We start from the raw sequence: 22372 nt of genomic DNA on the forward strand, positions 1-22372 counted from the left end.
AAGGACAACAGAATTTGTGCCAGCAAGTAAAGAAGGTCGGGGTATAGCTTGTTTTGTAGAGTTTGAATATTATAAATATCTATAGTCTCTTTAAGAAAAAAACTACAAGTACAATTGGTTTTAAATGATTGCTGTTTAAATACCTTAATTTAGAAAATTCTCCCAAAGTTGGCTAGCGTATGAACACATTCTTAAAAGCTCAAAACAGAGGCTTAGTCAAAACTGAGGAACCCTGAAGCTTAATTTTCATTCCAGGAGAGAAGACAATATACAAGAGTTTGGGTGCCCAGAAAAGGAAGATGTTTGCAGAAATAGACAAAGAGTAGGGCAAAGAGGTGGCAATCACAAAAACAATGATTTCCTCAAGGAATGACCAAGGTTGCTTCCCATCTGCCCTTGAGTTGTCCTTATTGTCTAATCATTCTGTCCCCGTTTTTGCCTCTTCCATATGTTTCCAATTCCAGATCTCACCGGTTATTTTTTTCTAAATGTAATGTGCGATTTAATTCTGAATATTTACAGTAATTCCATTATAGAATGAATAACGAAGGATCAATACTAGAAGAGTGATACATAGGGTGTGCTAAGTCTACAGAAAGGGGGTGGGTTTTCCAGGAGAAAAATCTGAGTCACTAAACTTTAAGAAGGTGAGGGAGGGTGACATTCATGAAGAAAAAGAGAAAACAAAAGGCCCAGGACTTGAAAGCAGGAAGAACACACTAAAGGAAAACGGAGTGGAGGGAAGCCCATCAAAGTGAGTGCAAAGGATTGTGGGACAAGTCTGAGGCAGGTGCATGGTGGAGGGTTGGGCTTTCACCTCTGTCTTCCCCAAGTCCCCTCAGCATTCTTCCTAACACCCACCCTTCCTTCCCCTCTATCCATTCCCACCCCACTCCCACTCTATTGCAAACAATCTCATCAGCTGCAGGCAGGCAGCTGTTCCCCTCACCCTGGCAGTGGGGCTTGGGGGTGCTCCACTGGCCCTGACTACAGATGCTCCGGGAGCTGCCCACCAGATGGAAGTCGGGGTCACATCGGAAATCCACCCGGGCTCCATCCAGAGCTGGGAGGTCCCCACCCGTCAGGAAAACCTTCCCATTTTCCAGGGTCAAATAAGACTTGGAGCAGATTCGGACTGTAGAGAGACAGGAAAATAAGAAAGGCAAGTTGTAGAGGATTTCCCCTTGGGAGTACAGGGAACTCGGGTTTGGGTCTGGGTTCACAAGTGCCCTGCTCTACAGGAAACCAGGTGTGCAATGGCTATGCCTCCCTACCTCTCCCTTTCTCCCCAGTCCCTGTATCCACATTCCTACCAGAAAAAAAGAAACAGCAATTCTATTGTAGGAACTCAAGATGGAGCTATAAACACACAAAATAGAAATTGCTCACAGCACCGTAAAGTGGGTAGTTCTCTGCCTTTGAAATGTGTAGATGTATGTAAATTTGGATGCATGATCAGGTTGCTTTTCTTGTTATGGCTGGTCTATAATACTACAAAACTGGCTTATATGGTCATTAAGTTGGAGACAAAAGTGTCAGAAAATGTAATGAAATCGTTTTATAACTTTAAAAAAAAACCTCACTAATGATCCTCAAAGAACTCAGATGAAAAATCAAAGTTATTTCATCCAATGATCAGTACCCTAATAAAGAGGATGAAGTGAATGTGCTGGCTGCTGGCTTGCTTCCTCCCACTAACTGCTTACAGCAACACCCCTCCTCCTACATAGTACTCATTCATTAAACGTATTTGTGAATTTGTTTCCACCGTATTTAAATTGCTGACTTGCAAAATAACTATGGTTGGTTTGCAACTTGGGGAAGGAACGACCTGAAGGGGGGAGGGGGCGCTTCCCAGGTTACTCACCACAGCGGCTGGGTGTGTCCATATCCGTCCAGGAGCCATTGGCCAGGCACTTGCGCACCTTGGGCCCCACCACCTCGCGCTCCCCCCGGCACACATATTCAATCTCATAGTCCACCGGCAGGAAGTTGATGGCCTTCACCTGGTCGCGAGTCAGGCCGCGATACCTGATGCCCCCTTCCCAAGGCGGGTGTATGATCTGGCAACCTGAGAGGGAGTGGGAAGGCACAGGGGAACCGTGGGAGCGGGAAGGCAGCGCCGCAGTGGAAGGAGGAAGAGCAGGGTGTGGTCAATGGTAGGGCCCAGGATGGGGCAGAAACCCGGTGGGGGTTGGGGGGGGGGAGAAGGTAGGAGTGGGGACAGTTAAGAACCCCGAGCTGCAGAACCCAGAGTCATGGGTTAGGGCTAATGCTGATGCGAGATTCCACCGATAGAATGTAATGGAGAAAAATAGCTAAGAAGAAATCGTAAGGGCTATAATGTTCGGTGGTTAAAATGGGGGAATAGGGCTAAAGAAGGATATCGGAGCTGAATGAGAAGAGGACCATACAAGCCCATCTGAGCAATGAAGTGGACCACGGAAGGGGGGCGCTGTAGTAATGTGGGGCCCGGAAAGGGAGGTGGGGCTGCGAAGATAATTCGGGGTCACAGAAAAGAGGTGTAGTGTAGCAACGTGAAGCAGAGGAAATGGGTGCTGGTGGTGATGCGGGGTGACAGAAAAGAGGTCAGAAGTAGTGAAGTGGCTGCCAGGCGGTGGGGGTGGGGTTCTGACGCGGGAGTGATGAGGAAAGGAGACGTGCAGGAAAAGGGACTGGAGGGTGGAAGAGGTCCGGGGCGCCGGAGGAGGGTGCACCTTCCGAGGTGGCGTTGGGGGTCTGCGCCCCGCCTGCGCCCAGGGGGCGGAGGAAGAGAGGCACCAGCAGCAGCAGCATCTGAGGAAACGGCGGCCGTGAGAGCACGGCGGAGCCCGCCGGCAGCGGCCTGGACCAGCCGACAGACAGACCTTGGTCTGCGCGCCTCACAGGCTCCGACCGCCCGGTTCGGGACGCGGAGGGCGCCCCGCGGAGGAGGCGGGGGCGGAGCCGCACGGGCTAGGGGGAGAGGAGGAGAGAGCGCCTGTCCCCACCCTCCTCCGGCCTCCCTCGGCCCCCCACCCTCCCGGGACTCCACCTCTCTCCACCTCCTCTCCGCCGCCCCGGTGGCTAGCGCTAGCCCAGCTTACCCACGCTCCGGGGTCCGCTGCCCCATCGCTTGCCACTTACACCCGACCCCAAACCCCGGCCCTGCCCTGCGTCCACCGGCCTCCCTGCGCGCCCCTCTCCAAGCCCTGCTCCTGGGGCCCTGCTCTTACCTCGGCGCCCGGTCCCGCTCCCCGGCTCTCCCCGGGCCTCAAGGCCCCAGGCCCGGCCGCTGTTCCCCGTTCTCCCGCCCGGTCCTCCAGCTTCCCCTCCCCCTGTCCTTCTTCCCTAGGAATCCGGGCTCCAGCCAGCCGGGGTCTCTCCCCTCCTTTCTCACTACCCGCAAACCCCACCCCCGTCTCTCCTTCCCCGGGGCGACGGCGGCTGCGAAAGCGCGGAGCCGGGAGGGAAGGAGGCGGCGCCGGGGACCGGGGAAGCTCTCGGGCGGAGGGAGGAAGGAGGGTGCAGGGGAAGACGGGGCGGGGGGAAGGGAGGGGGAGACCGGGAGAGGGCGCCTCCCACAACCCGAGCCCGGGGAGCCGCCCCGGATCCCAGCCCCTCCCTAGACCGCCCACGGCGCGGGAGGGAGTAGAGGTAGGATGGAGGGGACAAGGGGTGCTCACGCACACCGGCGGGCGGGGACTGAGCGCTGCCGAGAGATCTACGGGCTAGATTGCAGGAGACGGGAGGGGGGCGGGGGGTGAGAGGCGACCGGAGCCTAAGGGAGGGGAGCCGGAACGGAGACAGAAGCCTGGATGAAGGTGGAGAAAAGGATGTTTGGAAGAAGAGAAGGGCGACAGACCTGAATCCTGCCAAAAAAAAGAGGGAAGCAAATAGCAAGGGCTTGGAGAACAGACCTTGGAAGAGAAGGGAGAAGCCAGGGTCAGAAGGGCAGCTAAAGGTGGAGGGGGCACCAGGAGCCACCTAAGCGGGAGAAAAATGGGGTAGGAGAATCGGAACTGGGACCTCAGGGTGGCTCTGTGGTCCAGCAGTAAGCTTCTTGTCGGTCAATGGCAAGGGAGCAAAAGACCTGGGGCATCAAGGAAAGACACTGGGGTAGACGGAGAAAGGAGGGGACATAAAGAAAAGAGAGCCTCCAGGTGAGCTGGAGCCTGTGTTATCATCCACACTCGGATCCTTGACGGTAAACTGGAGGCCGTGGCAGAGAGGTCTGACAGCCAGAGTGCCTGTGTTGCCTTTGTCCTTAATAATGATGATGGATAGAAAGAAGAGAAAGGGAGTCCTGCTAAGAAAAAAGGAGGGGCACTCCTCTGTGGCTAATTCTTCCAGGAAGGTGAGAGGGAACCACATATTGTGAGACCCAAGTGAGTCTCTCAACCTTCAATCCTGTATTAGGAACAAATATTAAACTACAAACTAATTCCCATAGATGGATTACATCACTTTCCTGGGCAAGTGATTATAAAGGTCAAAATATTTCCCCATCTATGAGGAGGAAACAAAAGCATAGCAATTTGTAATAAAATAACAGTGTTTTGGTGCATGAGTGCTGTTTCATTCGAAGCAGGAAGACGCTTAAACCTCTCCATAGAATCACAGAGACGGAACGTCTACCACACACTGATACAGGTGCACAGCCAGTGACTCAAATACCAACGGCACGTTGCCATCAATGAAGTGACTTCAGGGGATGTTGAGCAACTCTTGGTAGCAAAGTCAAGCTTCCCTAAACTCACACGGAACTGTAATTGTATTCCTAGAAAGTTCGCTGCCTATTCAGACCATTAAAAAAAACTATTAAGTTCTAGGCTCAGATAATTAAATGAAAGTTTTCACCTACATGAATGTCCTAGGGGACTTCCGAAAATCGGGATAAGAGAGAACTCTCTATCTGGCAGAAGGATAGCTTTGACACCTGCTCTGCCCATGAGTAAGTGCACCCCCCTCACACCACTAAATACAAACAAAAACCCCCAACGTTTTAAATATCGCCTGGAGAGAGACAGGGAACCACTGTACTAGACAATAAGCAAAAGAGAGTAAGAAGGACTCCTACCCACTGGGGATGACAGCCGCCCTCCTCTGAGAGGCCTGCCTCCTCAAAAGGACAGAACCAAAGAAATGTCAGTCTAGTAAACTTACAGACACCCGCAAGAGAAGCTCAGGCTGTCAGAAAGAAGAGCGACCTGGTTCAGGGTCAGGTCTGAAGGCTGGTCCTTCTGTCTGGGCATGTACTTATGTTGGGTGTTACTGTGTGATCCTGTTGAAACTAAGTTCACAAGACCCCTCCTCAGACCCAGCAGGACCCTGATACAATGGGACATTTGAGCAAGCATCTCAGGGATCACAAACCCTTGTATAAACACTCTGACATGCTCACCTCTAGAACACTCTGTAGCTGCTGTTCTCCTCTTTCGTATCTTTTCATTCTCCGGTATGATTTCTAGAATTCCTTGAACATACTCCTCAGGACATCTGTTTAGATCCTTCCCACAGCGTGTTAGCCCTGCTCTTCTCACAGATAATGTGTTTAGCAGGAGACACAGTGTTGGGAATGAACTTAGGGCTTCACACATGCTAAGTACTCCCTTATACCTCTAGCCCTCCACTTAACAAATACACAAACTTCTCTCTTCTGGAAGGATCCTTGGGCACAATCTATTCTACACAAGGTGTGCCTTTGCAATGCTATCTCCTTTTGCAGATTTTCACCATTTTCCATGGAAACAGAGGAGTTTCTATTTTGATTCCCTGGCAATGGTCAAACTTCTTGTTCATTTTGTTTCCCATATTCTCCTTTCAATTCCTTTTCTCCGTTATTCCTCTTCTGCCCACCCCAGAGAGCAGAAAACTTAAAAGTATCAGAAGCCGTGAAAACATAATAACCAGAGGAGTCTGATTTGATGATAAAATGCTGAGCCCTTCGGGTAGATGCCATCTGATCCCCACACCACCCCACAAAGCAGATAGATGTTTATGCTCTTACCCTGAACTCTTTTAGGGCGATAAAAAGCAAACTGAGGGTAGCACAGCTAGAATCAGCAGAGCCAGTATTTGAACTCCATCTCATTGCTCTACATCCAAATTGAGTTTTTTCAATGGTCTCACCATGTAGTCTTGGCTGTCTTGGAACTTGTATAGAACAGCTTAGCCTTTGACTTGTAGTGAGCCTCCAGCCTCTACTGCCTGTGAGCCGAGGCTACAGTTATGTGTCAGATTCTTCTTCCTGCTGCATTTCAGAATTTAGTTTTGCCCAGCACCATTGTGCATGCCAATAAGCCTAGCACTGGGGAGCCTGAGTCTGGGGGAGTCTGGCTGAGTCTAGTTCAAGCCAGTCTGTGTGCCCAAGCTGCCCTTATAAATAAATAAATAAATAGAGTTGAGAGTTTGTCTTGGGTTTGTTTGCTTGTATGGTTGTATTATTTCTCTGTTTGGAGTATTGTTTTTGTTTTTGTTTTACAGTGGTCTTAAGAATGTAGCCCAGGCTCAAGCGCCTCTTCCTACACCCCCTCAAGCTGAGGAATCCAGCCCAGACCTTGTATGTGCTAGGCAGTCATTCTCCCACAGAACCAAATCCCCAGCCCAAGTGGGCTCTCTCTGTAAAAACACTAATCACCTTTCAAAATGGCCCACCTCTGAATACTGCAACATTGTATGCATTAGATCTTAACATGTGAAGTGGGGAAGCATGGCAAGTGTGTGTTCTTGACACTTCTGGCCTCTGCTTCTTTGCTCCAGGACATAGGAAGATTACTTATTGCTGTTGTGCCTTCGCAGCTAGACACAAATGAGCCTAGTCTAGAATTCACAAACCTCCATGAAATAAGGAAACCACACCATGAAGCCCTTTCTCTAACTCACATTTCCCTGTCCCAGGGGCACTCAGAGCCCATAGCCAGGTTACCAAGTTGGCAGTGTGAATTGCCTCTATAAACAATGTCTCTGCAAGTAAACTCTTATGTAATAAGTGAATGAACAATGTAATTAAGTGTTAGAGTAACCAAAGCAATAATGAATCAGTAAAGCCTATCTTTACAGGATAGACAAGTGTAGGCAAACCGACCTAGAGCAGGCTCAGTTTTTACCAATACAGATTAGTAAAGGTGGTTGATGCCAAACCTGAAGACTTGAGTTCAATTCCCTGATCCTACAAAGTTAGAGAGAAATAAATCTCAAAAGTAGCAGGCAGGCAGGCAGGCAGGCAGAATCTCCCTCTCACACATACATGGGGGGGGGGAGGATTAAATATATAATTAAAATGTAAATAAAAATCAAACAACACACCAAACTAATAATACTTAGAGCACTCAGCGTAAAAGCAAAAAAGAAAGACGTACTCTATTGTCTTCCTATTTTCTTTCTTTTTTCAGTGTAGAAGATGTACTGAGTTTATTACGGAGTAAAGTGGGGCGCAAGGGATGATACTAGAAAATGTCCACAGCATCCTCTTACGCAGTGCTCTCTCCCGGAGCTCTGAGAATGTGCCTGGCTAGAGAGACCATTGTCACCCTCAGTCCATAGCTAAAATACTGAAGTTCCGATGGTGCGTTACTGCCAACACCATGTTCAGAGACAGGAACTGAATTCTGGAGAGAGCGGGCTGTATGGGAAAACTGCAGATTGACATTCTAAAGAGCTGTCTTTAGAGCCCCTTTCTAGCCAGCAGACTTGATAGACAATGGGAACAAAGACCAGCCAGGCAATCACTGCAGAATGCAGTCTGGTCCCTATGGTTAGGTAGTTGACCTGTCTCTGAAATTCATAACACTGCCCCCTCATTATCCTCCTGTGCAGTCCGGTCTGCATGCTCCCAAGGCCTCTGAGCCTTGCATCGTCCTTAGGTACCGTCTGAGTTAAGAGCAAGCAGTGTGCTCTCATCACGTAGAATATAGAAGTGCTTTATCAAGGAACCCTCATTTAAGGAGACTAGAGATGCGGCCGTTAAGAGCATTTGCAAAGGACCTGAGTTTGGTTTCCAGAACCCACATCAGGCAGGCAGCCCATAGCTGCCTGTAACTCCAATTCCAGGGGATCCAAGACCCTTTCCTAGCCTCCAGGGACACCTGCATATGCATGCATGACTTTATACAGACATACACTCGTGTACATAATTAAAATTAAAGTAACCAAACATGGTGGCACATACCTTTAATCCCAACACTCCTTAAGCAGAGTTAGCCTATCTCTGTGAGTTCAAAGCCAGCCTGATCTACATAGAGAGTGCCAGGCCAGCCAAGGCTATATAGTGAGACCCTATCTCCAAAAAATAATAAATAAACAAACATATGTATCCAAATAGAAGCCCATAACATGCACAGTTATACTTCTGCATTAAATATAAGACTCTTCACTTTGGGTGGTGTAAATAGAGTCTGTAAATAGCTTCATACATGATTTTGCCACAAAATAAATGCAAGTCTGACTAGATTTTGCCACCAAATATGTGAGAAACAAAATTTCAGTTTTTAGATTATATGGCAAGTTTGGAAATGCAGAAAACTACATGTGAAACTAAGCTTATAAATATGAGAAGTTATTTGCAAATGGATATTTTAGGAGTCAAATGAAAAAAGCCGAGGCAAGAGACTAAAATTTCTATTCAAGGAAACACCATAAAGCTTCCAGCAAGGATCCCACACAGCCCTTGTCTGTGAATTTAACCAAGTCCACACTGATAAGCCTATCACAGCAAAGCAGACAGGTCCTACCCAGATCCAAAGAACCACATAAGCCGTTAGGATCCCAGCGGAGGAGAAAACCAGGAACAGGTGTGCCAGGAGCTCTGCTTTAGCAATTGAGAGTAAACAAACACCTGTTGGGTTTACTCTTCTTGCCTGTCTTTCCAAACCGTCACTCTGGAACAACAGTATGACTCATACACACCTTCAGACGCTTTCAGTATTTGTTACACTTGAATCTGTGCAGAAACAGAATACCTTAATGGTGCATGATTTACATTATGTTCTCTTCTAATTCATCCCCTCCCTCCCTCCTTCCCTCCCTCTTTCTCTTTCTCCGTCCCTCTCTCTCTCCTCTCTCCCTCTCTCGTGTGTGTGCGCGCGCGCACGCGTGTGTCTGTGTGTGTGTGTGTGTGTGTGTGTGTGAGAGAGAGAGAGAGAGAGAGAGATCGTGTGATTGTCTGTTTTGCTGGAAACAGAACCCAGGGTTTTACTTATAGCCCAGCACTCGGGCAATGAGCCACATTTCCCAACCCCTTTTGTGCTGTTCTTTTGTTTCTTTATAATAATATCCCCAGGTATCAGATGAGAAAACTGGAGCTCAGAAATTTTAAATAGGGCCCGTGAGAGCTCTTCGCAGGTAAGTCACCTGTCACCAGGCCCGAAGACCTAATATCAAGGACGTACATGTTTGAAGTAGAGAAGCAACCCCAGCAAGTTTTCTTCTGACCTCCACATTCCTACACACACACACACACACACACACACACACTAGATAGATAGATAAATAAATATGTGAAAATGGACAAATTAATTAAATATGCTAGAGAGACTGACTGCAGAATGTGGTTGTGGGAGCCACTCCAATGTAAGTTTAGCCCCGCAACTTTCTGACATAGATACACTATTTCCATTCTATTAATAAGAAACTCAAACTCAAATTTATATGACGTGGGGAGATGAAAATACTGACTCCAAGACCCTACTTGGCCTGAGGTGCAGCCATGGTAAACATCACCATGGCTACTAGTCTGTCTTCCTGAGACATTTCTGTGTATCTGTAGGGCTGCTGTAGATAAATCCACTGGGGTCATGGTTGCCTGGATAACAGTTCTTCTGGGAGGAGATTCATCTTTCTGTAGAGCGGCCAGCAGTGTGGCTGGGCTGTAAGCAGAGTCCTTCTCCAGCAGATTTCTCTGCTGTTTACCCGAATGTCATCTTTTATCAGTCCTTGCTTACATGCCTCATTTATAGATGCTAGCCAGGATGCTGTCATGCCCGGTACCCGTCTTCCTGCCCAGCAGCTTTTAGGAAACTGAAGTTTCTTCCCAGCATTGGAAGTGGCAGAATCTCTGGGTTCTGAACCACCCATGTGTCCTCTGACCACATGGTATGATCTATGATGCCTACACAAGCTCTGCTCCACACTTCTGTGCTAGTTGTGGCCCATGTCAGATTTCCTCTACAGTGAGACATCACTGTAGCGGGCCTAATCAATCCTCCTCCTCCTCCTGTTCTTGGCCCTGTTTTTCCTCCTCCCACTTATCTTCCCCTCCTCTGTTTTGGTTTTGGTTTTGAGGGTCTGAGGTAACCCAGGCTGACCTCCATCTGTAGGTCCTCCTTCCTCAGCTTCCTGTGTGCCGGGATTATAGGTGTGCACCACTGTGTCTGGCTATTATCACTCTGAAAGGATCATGATCCTTGATCTTATTCTAAGCTCCTGCTCCAAAATCAGAAGCATGGGTAGTGAATTTTCACCTGTGCCAGGGTCCAACTTTCATTCTCTGTGGATAAGTATTGCCAGATGATAAGGAATTGCTGGAAAAGAGGAAGGCCTTGAGTTGATGGACCCTAGAAGGGCTGTCTGCCAAAATGGCAGGAGGAATGTACCACACAAGTGTCCCTGAATCATCATCTTGCCATTTTCATAAAGAAGTTAAGGGTGGTGTTGTTCCTATCTCTACAAGTCTATGAGTCAACAGCACAAAGTCAGTACTGGTTAATGTGTGAGGGATGAGGATGAGCTAGACATCCTGCTCCTTCAGAGGACTAGATGTGCTTCCTAGAAGTTATGCTGTGGGCAGCTCACACTCCCCTTGTAATTTCAGCTCCAGGGGATCCAACACATTCTTCTAGCATTGCATACAAGTGCACAAACTCCATACACATATAATTTCATTGTATATATAAACCTTTTTATTATATTTTGTACAATCTATTTTGATCTTAGTTTCCCCTCCCCCAGGTCTTCCCCACCTCACTACCCACCGAATTTTGTTTTCTTTTCTTTCTATTTCTGTCTGCCTTTGTCTGTCTGTCTGTCTCTCTCTCTCTCTTTAAATAAGAGAAAATCAAAACAAACCCAATAAGATTAAAAATAACAAAAACAAAATAAAAAGCGCACAAAAAATGGAGTCTGTATTTTTTAGTTCTCCAACTACTTGTGGACACAAGACTGCCCTGGAGTGTGACAGATATACCCAATGACACTCCACTGGAGAAAACTGACTTTCCCTTTCTCAGCAGACACCAACTGAAGTAGCTTCTTGTTTAGGGAAGGGGCTGGGATTTTGTCTGGTTTGAACCCGAGAAGGCCTGTGTGTGCTGTCAGGGTCCCGTTGTGTCTAGAGAACATGGTTTCCATGGAGCCATCCACCACTTCTAAGTCTCCCGGTCTTTCTGTCTGCTCTTCTGCAGAGATCCCTTAACCTGAAGGAGAGGGCTTTAACAATGACTTCTCATTTACAGCTTAGTGCTCCAACGTCTCCTACTCCCCACACACCGCCCAGTTTTTTTTTTCTCTGTGTTAATTCCCATCTACAACAAAAAGAAGCTTCTCCAATGGAGTTGAGCAATGTAATCTATGAGTACAGTGATGTGTCACCAGGAGTCATTTTGCTGCTATGTTCTGTTAGCAGAATTAATAGTTGTAGGTTTTCCCCCCGGGTCTATGACCTGTGTATTTCAGGTTCCGGGTCATGTTTTTGTCAGGTATGGGTTCCATCTTATGGCGTGGATCTTAAATCCAAGAAAAAAAGTAGTAAATTACTGTCTTAGTCACTGTTCTATTACTGTAAAGAGACACTACGACCAAGGAAATTCTTATAAAAAGAAAGCATTTAATTGGGGATTCGCTTGCAGTTTTTAAGGTTTAGCCCATGATCATTATCTTATGGTTTCTATTACTGTGACAAAACACCATGAACCAAAAAGCAAGTTGGGGAGGAAAGGGATAATTTGACTTATACTTCCAGCTCATGGTCCATCATTGAAGGAAATCAGAACAGAAACTCAAGCAGGTCTGGAACCTGGAGGCAGGAGCTGATGCAGAGGTCATGGAGGGGTGTTGCTTACTGACTTGTTCCTCCTGGCTTGCTCATCCTGCTTCCCTATAGAAGCCAAGACCACTAGCCCAGGGATGGTACCACCCACCATGCCCTCCCCTATTGATCACTAATTGAGTTAATGCCTTTCAGCTGGATCTCATGGAGACCTTTCTTCAATGGGGGTTCCTTCCTCTCTGATGACTCTGGCTTGTGTCAGGTTGACACATAAAAGCACAATTATCCTGGCAGGAAGCAGATAAGCATGCAGCAAGCAGAGAAAGAGCAAGACACACACCTCCTCCAACAAGGTCACAACTACTCCAACAAGGGCACACTTCCTAACCCTTCCCAAACATTTCCACTAACTGCTGACTAAGCATTCAAATATATGAGCCTATGAGGGTCATTCTTGTTCAAACCAACACAGTTGCTCCCCTTGCATAAGCGCCACTATCACACTAGTCTATTTTGCAGACAGGTTGCTGTTGTAGGTAATGAGGTTTATAGCTAGGTGATAGTGATGATTACTTTTCTCCTATGGTAGCATGTAGAGCACCTTCTCGTACCATGAATGCCAGTGTATGGACGAAACTTCTAATTGGCACTGGCAGTATTGCTCCATGTTCGACAATGTAAGTTGTGTCTTCAGATTGTGGGGAATAATCAAAATATCAAGGGACAATAAACAACCTGTGATGTTTTGGGGTGGTATTTGGGACCCCTTTGGCCAATAATCAGAAAACATGTAACCCATCTCTGGCACTTGAGGTTTTACTTGGTGACATATACACATAATTTAAAAAGTTTTAAAGCAAGTATTGACAATAATGCAATAAACTGGATCCTCAAACACAGTTACCTTGAGTATATATAAGTAAAACCATTTTGGGGAAAGAATGTCACATTATGTGACAGAGGATATTTTAAGTCCTCTTTCCTGGGTCTCGGTTCGGGTACTCACAGAGAATATGAAAGAGATGTTTCTGCAGAGAAACACTTTGAGAAGAATGCCAGTCTGGTGACCTAAGGTCTAGGGCCCTAGATCTTACAAGGACAATAATCATCTGACTTATGGTCTCTTCACAATCCCTCTATAATCTGTGAAATTAGAATAAATATAGCTTATCTGCCATTATATATACCATTGTGAAAAATAAACACATTGACAGAAAATGTGTTTTTGGTCTAAGGCTGTAAAAATCTACCTGACACATATTAGTGATGAATATTTCCTCTGTTGAGTGGCATGCAGATGTTGGTTTGCTTTATCATCATTCGGTGACCTAATAGCTCATTAAGAATGAACTCTGTAACTCTAGTGAGGGATTTTTGTGTCATTGTTCATTTTCTCCATTGAAGTCTTCAGCATCCATGCATTTTCTCTGTGCTCTTGTGCAACTGAAAGCAATGTGTGTGTGTGTGTGTGTGTGTGTGTGTGTGTGTGTGTGTGCAAGCGTGTATCTTTAAGATAAGGTCTTACTATATACATCAGACTAGTCTCAAACTGCAGGCAACCCTTCTGCCTCAGACACCAGGATGCTGGGATTGCAAGCGTGTGCCCTCCGTGCACAATTCAATTACTTAATTAGCCCATTAGATGGCATTAGTTACAAGCCAACTCTAAATGAGATGGAGCAAGTCTAAAGAGCAAATGCTTTTTCAGTTGTGTTTGTTGTATAACATTTTTTCAAAAATCATTATTATAAAGTCCATATGTTCACTGTGAAAATATATCAAAAACATTAAATGAAATAAAAAAATAAATCTCTCATTTCTAGTAAACTTCAGGACAGCTTCTAGCTCTGATTTATATACAACTGTAAATTCCTAGTTAAACCCATTTCAGCAGAGCTCTGAAATTTCAGCATGATGACAAAAACCTGTACTCTCAGTATTTGAGAAGTAAAGACAGGAAGATCAGAGCTCACAATGGGCTTTAGCTAAAATCTGATGTTAGGGCCACCTAGGCTACATTAGACACTACAGAGAAGTGGTGGTGGGGTTTACTGAAATACTTGAAATGCCTATTCTTTTCAGAATATTACTACCAGGGTAACCGTAACTAACTCAAAATCACTGTGGTCACATCAACTCTACCTCCTACTATTATTATCTATTACTTTAGAGTCCCCCTGCTTCCTCCAGACAGCAGACTAAGCTGGTTTAACCTTTGTAGTCATAACTAAGTCAACAGTGTCATGAGGTTTATTAAGAACCTTGCTGTTGTAGTACTTACCTGGAGTCTTAGCTTGTTGGGGACTGTAACCGGTATTGTGTCTGCTTCTGTCACTCTCACTTCCTAACCTGTAACTACTACCATGCATGAGTGCATCGCTGCCCAAATTAACCAGGCTGGTCCAGATTGGCAATGCCTGCTAGGATCTCTACTGCCTCAAACATGGAATCCAGCCTCATGGTCAGGGGCCAAGTAAGAAGACTATTGGATGAGCAGATGACTCCAACATCTTGAGACAGGTATATGGCAAGAGTATGCTCAGAGCAATGTTCCTAGACCTAGACCCCACAGTTACTGATGAAAGTGTCACTGGTATCTACCATCAGCTCTTCCACTTTGAGCAGCTGCTAATAACTATGCCCACAGCTGCTACATCATTGGCAAAGAAACCACTGACCTGGCCTTGGACTGAATTCACAAACAGACTGACCAATACACAGGTCTTTGGTGGAGGAAATGGCTCTGGGTTCACCTCCCTGATGATGAAGAGGCCTTCTGTTAATTGTGGAAAGAAGTCCAAGCTGGCATTCTCCATTTACCCACACCCCTAGGTTTCTCTGCTGCTGTTCCCTACAGTTCCATCCTCGTCATTTATACAACTTTGGAGAACTCTGATTGTGCCTCATCGTAGACAATGAGGTCATGTGTGACATCTGTCTTAGAAATCTTGATATTGAATACCCAGCCTATACCAACTTTATCCACCTTGTTAGCCAGATTTTGTCTTCCATATTGTTTCTCACGGATTTGATGAGACCCTAAATAATGATCTGACAGAATTCCAGACAAACTGGCGTCCTATTCCTGCGTTCACTTCTCTCTGGCTACATATGCTCTTGTCATCTCTGCTGAGAAAGGTTACCAGGAGCAGCTTTCTGCGGCAGAGATCACCAATGCCTGTGTAAGCACAGACCGCATTTTAGTTTCCTAGTCACCTAGACCCTATTAATCACACAGAAACTGTACTAATTACAACACTGTTTGGCCTGTTAGCTCAGGCTTCTTATTAACTAACTCTTAACATCTTAAATTAATCCATTTCTGTTATTTTATATTTTACCATGAGGCTCGTGGTTTGTTACCCCTTGCTCATGACATCTCCCTAACTCCACCTACTCTCTCTCTCTCTCTCTCTCTCTCTCTCTCCCTCTCTCTCTCTCCATCTCTGTTGGGATTTCCCACCTGGCTTTATTCTGCCCTGCCGCAGGCCAAAGCAGCTTCTTTATTAACCAATGGTAATAAAACATATTCACAACACCCAGATGAGAATCCCACATCATGTCTGCTTTGAGCCAGACAACTAGATGGGGAAATGTGATGCTTTTCATGATAAATACATGGCTTGCTGCCTGTTGTACCACGGTGACATGGTTCTCCCAAAAATGTCAATGGTGCCATTGAAACCATCAAGACCAAGTATATCATTTAGTTTGTGGACTGGTGTCCCACTGGCTTTAAATTTAACAATGAATACTAGCTTCCCACTATGGTACCTGATGGAGACTTAGCTAGGGAACCAAGAGTTGTATGCATGCTGAGCAGCACTACAGCCATTGCTGAGGCCTTAGCTCACCTAAACCACAAGTTTGACCTAATATATGTCAAGCATGACTGTGCTCAGGTACCTGGGTGGTGGCATAAAGGAAGAGGAGGCCTATAAAGATGAAGGTGCCCTAGAGAAGGATATGAAGAGGGTGACATAGGTTCTGTTGAAGAGAGGGTAAAGAATACTAATTCATTCCTTCTACCTTGGTGTCATGTCAAACTCCCAAAAACTCCAACTTTTTTGGTTTTGTTTTTTTTTTTTATTTTTCAAGACAGGGTTTCTCTGTAGCTTTGGACCCCATCCTGGAACTAGCTCTTGTAGACCAGGCTGGCCTTGAACTCACAGAGATCCACCTGCCTCTGCCTCCTGAGTGCTGGGATTAAAGGCATGCAACACCACTGCCCAGTCGAGATCATAGAAATTTTGCCCTTGGTTTGTTTGTTAATCTACTTGAGAAATAAACTTACTTAGCCCAGGCTAGCCTCAACCCACTGAGGCTGGCCTTGCATCTGTGTTTCTGCATATAATAAAATAGTCCCACACAGCACATCCGTAATCAGAACTAGGGCTTTCTGCATGCTACCAACTGAGCTATTATACATCCCAGCCCCCAATGAACTATAGCCCCAGCCTCTCATCAATCATTCTTTTTTAATGTAATATTTTTGTTAATTCATTAAGAATTTCATACATACACACTATGTATTTTGGTCATGATCGCACCCATATCCTCCCAGATCCACCCTCTACACCCCTCACTCATTCTTTTCACAAGTTTATTGAGGTTGAGTAGATAAAGAAAGGGTGGGGTGGTTGTGGTTCATTCTTTTCAAAAACTTATTCTGTTACAAGTCTCTCACTTGCAGGCCCTGAAGAAGGAGAGGATGGGGTGGGGTCCGTAGCAAATCTTTCCCTCATAGGCTCTGTGCACACAGTTCTGTGCACAGGTTCTGAATAGTAGTATATCATTGTTTCTCTGAGGGCCAGACACCACACTTAGCATTTTGTGTATGTACCTGGTCTCATAGAATCCTCTGCTTTATGAACTGTGAAATATAGTGTTAACCCCAAAGATGGGAGGAGAAAGACCATGTGTATGTACCTGGTCTCATAGAATCCTCTGCTTTATGAACTGTGAAATATAGTGTTAACCCCAAAGATGGGAAGAGAAAGACCACTGACCCAAATTATCATGGCTAAACTAAAGCTAGCTTTTTTATTGTGTACACAGGCTGCCTCACTCTAAGGCAGGGTTCAAGTGCTCAGCATTGGTTGTAAGGCAGACAAGGCTTTAATAGCTCAGGGTTAGGGTTTTTCCAAAGGGAAAAGGGGCCAGGTTATAGGAGCAGAACATAACAGGAGGCCAAAATAAGGCAACAGGTAACTGTGGTAGAATATTATTTTAAGACATGTTACATTTCAGCCAGGCAGGCCTTTAATCCTAGTACTCAGGAAGCAGAGGCAGGCAGGCAGATCTCTGTGAGTTCACGACCACCCTGGTCTACACAGCTAGTTTCAGGACAGCTAAGGCTGTTACCTAGAGAAACGCTGTCTCAAAATAACATGAAAAAAAAAGTCTTACATATGTTTATCTTATGGAACATTTGTTTAATGATGCAAAGTTGTGTTGCGTTCTTTTATGTTGCATTTGTTTAACTCTGTGAAGCTGTGTTGTTACTTTGCCTGACTAAAACACGTGATTATTGGTCTAATAAAGAACTGAATGACCAATAATAAGGCAGGAGATAGGATAGGTAGGGCTGACAGGCAGAGAGAATAAAAAGAGAAGGAGAAATCTGGAAAAGAGAGAGAGAGAAATAAAGGAGTGGCCAGTCACCCAGCTACACAGCAAGTCAGGGAGTAAGTAGTAAAGAGGGATCTACAGAAATAGGGAAAGATAAAAGCCCAGAGGCAAAAGATGGATGGATTAGCCAATAAGGGGCTGGGGAAAGAAAAGACAGATGGAATAATTTAAGTTACAAAAAGCTGGCAGAAATTAGCCTAGCTAAGACTGGGCATTCGTAAGTAAAATAAGCCTTTGTGTGTGATTTATTTGGGAGTTGGGTGGTGGGTCCCCCAAAGAGTAAACAACAACCATCTACAGGTGGTCTTAACAAGGTAGTCATAGGTAGTTGTGAACCTTTTGAAGCAAAGGTAGGGTTGTTAGATGGTTATAAACAACTTTTAGAAACAAAGACATGATTGCCATTCCTGGAATAGGCAATACAGAACCACTTTGTAGTTAAGGTTTAATCATAAACAGGAATGAACTTAGTTTGTCTTTACTGTAAGATGGCTTTTAAGCCTATGATGAGGACAGGCTGGTTCTTCAATGGTTTCCCAATTTATAAATACGAGTTAACATTTCTTTAATCCATGTGCAGGACCCTTTAGCTAGTCTCAGACGTTCCTCAGGTCTAGGAGCGTGTAGACAAGGAATCTGCATCTGAGAATTCCACTTCTGACGTAAAGAAACAAGGTCCCTTATATTAGAATAAGAATTCAAAGAGCTCTAGAAATTTCAGGTCACAAAATTACCCCATATATTATATAGTTTTTCTCCACTAGGAAAATGGACTGGGATGGGCCATAATTAAGAGGTAGAGTGCCTGCCTACTCTTTTAGGTCCTGGGTCGACCCCGGGAAAAGAAAACAGGGAGAGTCTGTAAAATTCCAAGACGGTCTGCAACTTGACAGCTGCTGAGCTTGGAAACCGCCCGCCCACACGGTTGCTGGGGTTGCTGGCGTCAGAGCCACGGTGGTGACTGACAGCTCACCGCCAGTCGGTCCTCCCCAGCCTTGCTGGTCCCCGAGTCCACACTGCACAGAATCAGAAACGAAGAGGACAGTAGAAGAAAAGCAGGTGACCAGAAGCGGCCAGTCTGAAGTGAAAAACCCAGCAAGGTCTTGCCTGAGAGGAGGGGCGGTCATAGTGACGCTGGTAGACGCTACAGGCCCCTCCTAGCAACCAATTCTGGTGGTCAGGCGACGGACATCAGCTGTTGCTGGGCAGGCTAGAAGTGTCTTCTGCCCCCTCCCAGCTAGGGCCTGCAGTAAAGATATCCCGTTGAAAAGTTCCTGCACCCCGATAAACCTCTCTGCCAACGCAGCAGTCCTGATCAGACCAAATCAAAGCGAATCAGAAAAAGTACAGGTTTAATGGATAAAACTCTCCCAGATGATTTTGCAGTCCCCCAGAGAGGAGACGGGAAAGAGAGACCGGAAAACCTTATGTCTGCTTTCCGGGGTGGGGGGCAGTTGAAAAACCTGTGGGAGTGGTCTTGAGCATCTCTGGGGGAGGGGTCATCATTTGGGGGGCTTTCCGAGATGTGGCAGGTTTGGAGAGAGATGGAGAAGGGGACCTGGAGTGCAATTCCACCAGCACTTTCCAGACTCTTTCGGTATATGGACGCCAGGGGTTAGGTAAAGTTTCCACCAAAAAACCCAGAAATGGAGGCATGGGGAGGAGAAGGTAAAGATGCTGAAAGAAAAAGTTCTCTGCTGGCTTTCCTATCCAGAATGGTAAATTCTTTCCAGCAGTCTTTTCCCACGATGACTGCAGCTCCAATAAAGAAATTCCTCTTTTGTTCTTTTGGTTTTGTTGTTTTTGTTTTGTTTAGAGACAGGGTTTGTCTGTGTATCTCTGGCTGTCCTGAGACTCGCTTTGTAGACCAGGCAGAAGAAATTCTTTACACTGAAAAAGACATAATAAAATGTACTTTCGAATTCTCGTACTAGGCTGCCCCGGATATTCCACCCGCACCCCTCCCCCATCTGCCAATCCGGTTAGAGGCGGCTTCCACAGGACAGCTATTGATACCCTAAAACCAGTACTCCAAACCCTCCCAGTTTAGAATTGAAAGCAAGCTAGTGCTTGGCTCCCCTGACTCACTAAATGCTAAAGTGATTTCCTCTTTAAAACATAAAAATGTGATAACTTTTCATAATAATATTATTACAATAACAGAAGACACATAAGAAATTTCTTTTTTGTTTTCATTTGTTTTGTTTTATTTGGGGTTTCCATGTTGTTGTCTAGGCTGTCCTTGATTTCACTGTACTTTGTAGCCAGGTAGCAGCCTGTCTATAGCAAGTGTTGACATTATAGTATACACTTCCTTGCCTGCCCGGCTGAGAACACTTAAAATGTAACATTTTAATCATTAGTAGATGTGGTGCTTTGAATAGATTGGCCTCCATAGGCTCATACACTGGAATGCTTGGCTGCTAGGGAAAGGCGCTAATTGATAAGAATTAGGAGATGTAGCCTTGTTGGAGGAAGTATGTCACTGGGGGTGAGCTTTGGGGTTTCAAGTTCAAGCCAGGCCCAGTGTCTCCTTTTCTCCACATGGATCCAGATGTAGAACTTCCAGCTACCATGCTACCATGCTGATCATGAGCTAAACCTCTGAACCTGTAAGCAAGCCCCATTTAAATGCTTTCTTTTATAAAAGCTGTTAACAGATGGAAGGCTTTAGAACTGGACTCCTCCTCCATAATAAACATCTTAAAAAGCCAATGACTGGGAACTTCAGGACTCTAATTGCTGGACAGAAGCATGGTACCTGAGTTATTTCTTTTTTTTTTTTTTGTTTTGTTTTGTTTTGTTTTTGTTTTTGTTTTTGTTTTTTTTCGAGACAGGGGTTCTCTGTAGCTTTGGTGCCTGTCCTGGGACTAGCTCTTGTAGACCAGGCTGGCCTCGAACTCACAGATCCGCCTGCCTCTGCCTCCCAAGTGCTGGGATTAAAGGCGTGTGCCACCACCGCCTGGCTACCTGAGTTATTTCTGTCCCTGGGAGGAGACTGAGCATCCTAAACTGCTAGGGGGTTACTAATAAATGTGTCTCTTACCCTGCTTCTGGGAGCCCTAAACCCTATAAGATTATTATATTTAATTAATTAAGCCCAGTATATATCATGCTGTTAAATGGTTGTTTAACTAAATAATTCTTTTTTCAGCCTAGGATATTAATTTTTAATGGAAGCAACCTAAACATTGTGGAATGCCTAGTTAGATATGTATGAAATGTTTACACAATAAGATACTGTGCATTTGTGTAAAATAACAAGGTTATTATTTGGGTGTTGATAAGGAAAGATCTCCAAGATAAATTTTAGAAAAATTGGAAATGCAAATTAAAATAACTTTGAGATTCTATCTCACCCCACTCAAAATGGCTGTCATCAAAAACAAAAATAGCAACAAATGCTATTTTTATAAAAAAGAGACATGCACACATAATAATAATAATAATAGCAATAGTAATAATAAGCAACAACCATAACCCAACCTAATTCCATGTTTGAAAAAGAAAATAGGCCATGCCTGGCATGATGGCACAGACCTATAACCCTAGCATTTGGAAGACTAAGGATCCTGGGTTACAAGCCAGGTAAGACCCTATTTCAAAACAACAGAACAAAAAGGTCGTATCTTCATTACAGATATCATTTTCAGCAGTGAACTATGCTAAGGCTGGGCACGTGTCTGCATGCAGGACCTGTTCCTGCAGCCCATGTGAACTGACAATTGCTGGTTCTCTCTCATCAGTGCTGCCTTACTGGGCACAAACGACTATCAGCTCTTATTGTACACTTTGCAACTTTCTCAAATATAATCTTTGAGAGCTGGGAACAATGGCTCACACCTCTGCAATCCCAGCATGATAAAAGCAGAGACAGGAAGGTCCCTGAAAATTTGAGGCTAACCTGGGCTACATAGCAAATTCCAGGTGAGCCTGTGCTACAGAGTAAGACCCTATCTCAAAATTAAACAAACAAACAAAAACAAAACAAAAACCAATCTTCAACAAGAAAAAGTCACATGCATCCTTTCCTGATTAGAAGCTGGCTAAACTCAAGCGAACTGTCCCACATCTAAGAATAAAGGTGAGAGTTTGGATTTGCCACAGGACAGAGCATGTTTGGAACAGAGAAGAGAATGGTAGTGCCAGGGAGATGACTCGGGTAAGGCATTTGCCATGCAAGAATGAGGACTGGTGTTCAGATCCTTAGCATCACCATTTAAAACCCTGGGCACATATGAGGGTCCACCTATAATCCCAGCTCAGATGGGTTCAGTGAGAGACTGAAAATAAATATTCCTCGGTAAATAAAATGGAGAATGATTGAGGAAAACATTTGATGTTAACCTCTGGCCCCCACACGTATGCACACACGTTTGAACAAACCAAAAAGATAATTCATATCACACTTACAATATATGCAAAAGAGAAGAAGAGGTGGGGCATGGTGGGACACACACTTCTAACACCAGCACTCAAGACAGAGATGCAGGTGGATTTTTGTGAGTTCAAGTCCAGCCTGGTCTACTTGTCAAGTTCTGGGGCAGTCAACCAGAAGGAGACCTTGTCTCAGAATGGGGGTTGGGGAAAAGGAAGAGGAAGAGGAGACTAGGCAAGGTGTGGTGGTTACAAATCTTAGCATCTCAGTAGGAAGGATATAAAGACAGGAGGATCAGTAGTTAAAGGTCACCCTGTGTTATATTAGTTTGTGACCAGGCTGGTATACATGATATGCCACCCACACAAAGACAATAGACACCACAAGTCAAGACTGAATGT

At 45.2% G+C, this 22372-nt stretch overlaps 1 protein-coding gene and 1 pseudogene across 2 annotated transcripts in view; one reads left to right on the forward strand and one right to left on the reverse strand.

The window, feature by feature from the left end:
- The window catches only part of Gabbr1 (gamma-aminobutyric acid type B receptor subunit 1), a 28239-nt gene extending 24753 nt beyond the window's left edge, over nucleotides 1–3486 (reverse strand). The window contains exons 1-4 of one of the 2 annotated variants that reach the window (XM_041634760.1): nucleotides 3216–3486; nucleotides 2718–2796; nucleotides 1868–2071; nucleotides 950–1135 (exon numbers count right to left, since the gene is read on the reverse strand). In XM_041634760.1, the coding sequence (XP_041490694.1) occupies nucleotides 950–1135; nucleotides 1868–2071; nucleotides 2718–2796 (469 nt within the window). In that variant the 5' untranslated portion in view covers nucleotides 3216–3486. Of the gene's footprint in view, nucleotides 1–949; nucleotides 1136–1867; nucleotides 2072–2717; nucleotides 2956–3215 lie in introns of both variants that reach the window. The other variant, XM_041634759.1, reaches the window with a different exon arrangement.
- Nucleotides 3487–14325: 10839 nt separating this feature from the next.
- LOC121435691 lies at nucleotides 14326–15946 on the forward strand (annotated as a pseudogene).
- Nucleotides 15947–22372: the final 6426 nt, after the last annotated feature.

Source organism: Microtus oregoni, unplaced genomic scaffold (genome assembly GCF_018167655.1).
Source record: "Microtus oregoni isolate MIOR12 unplaced genomic scaffold, Mior012 000046F_ref0000063, whole genome shotgun sequence".
Lineage (NCBI taxonomy): Eukaryota > Metazoa > Chordata > Mammalia > Rodentia > Cricetidae > Microtus > Microtus oregoni.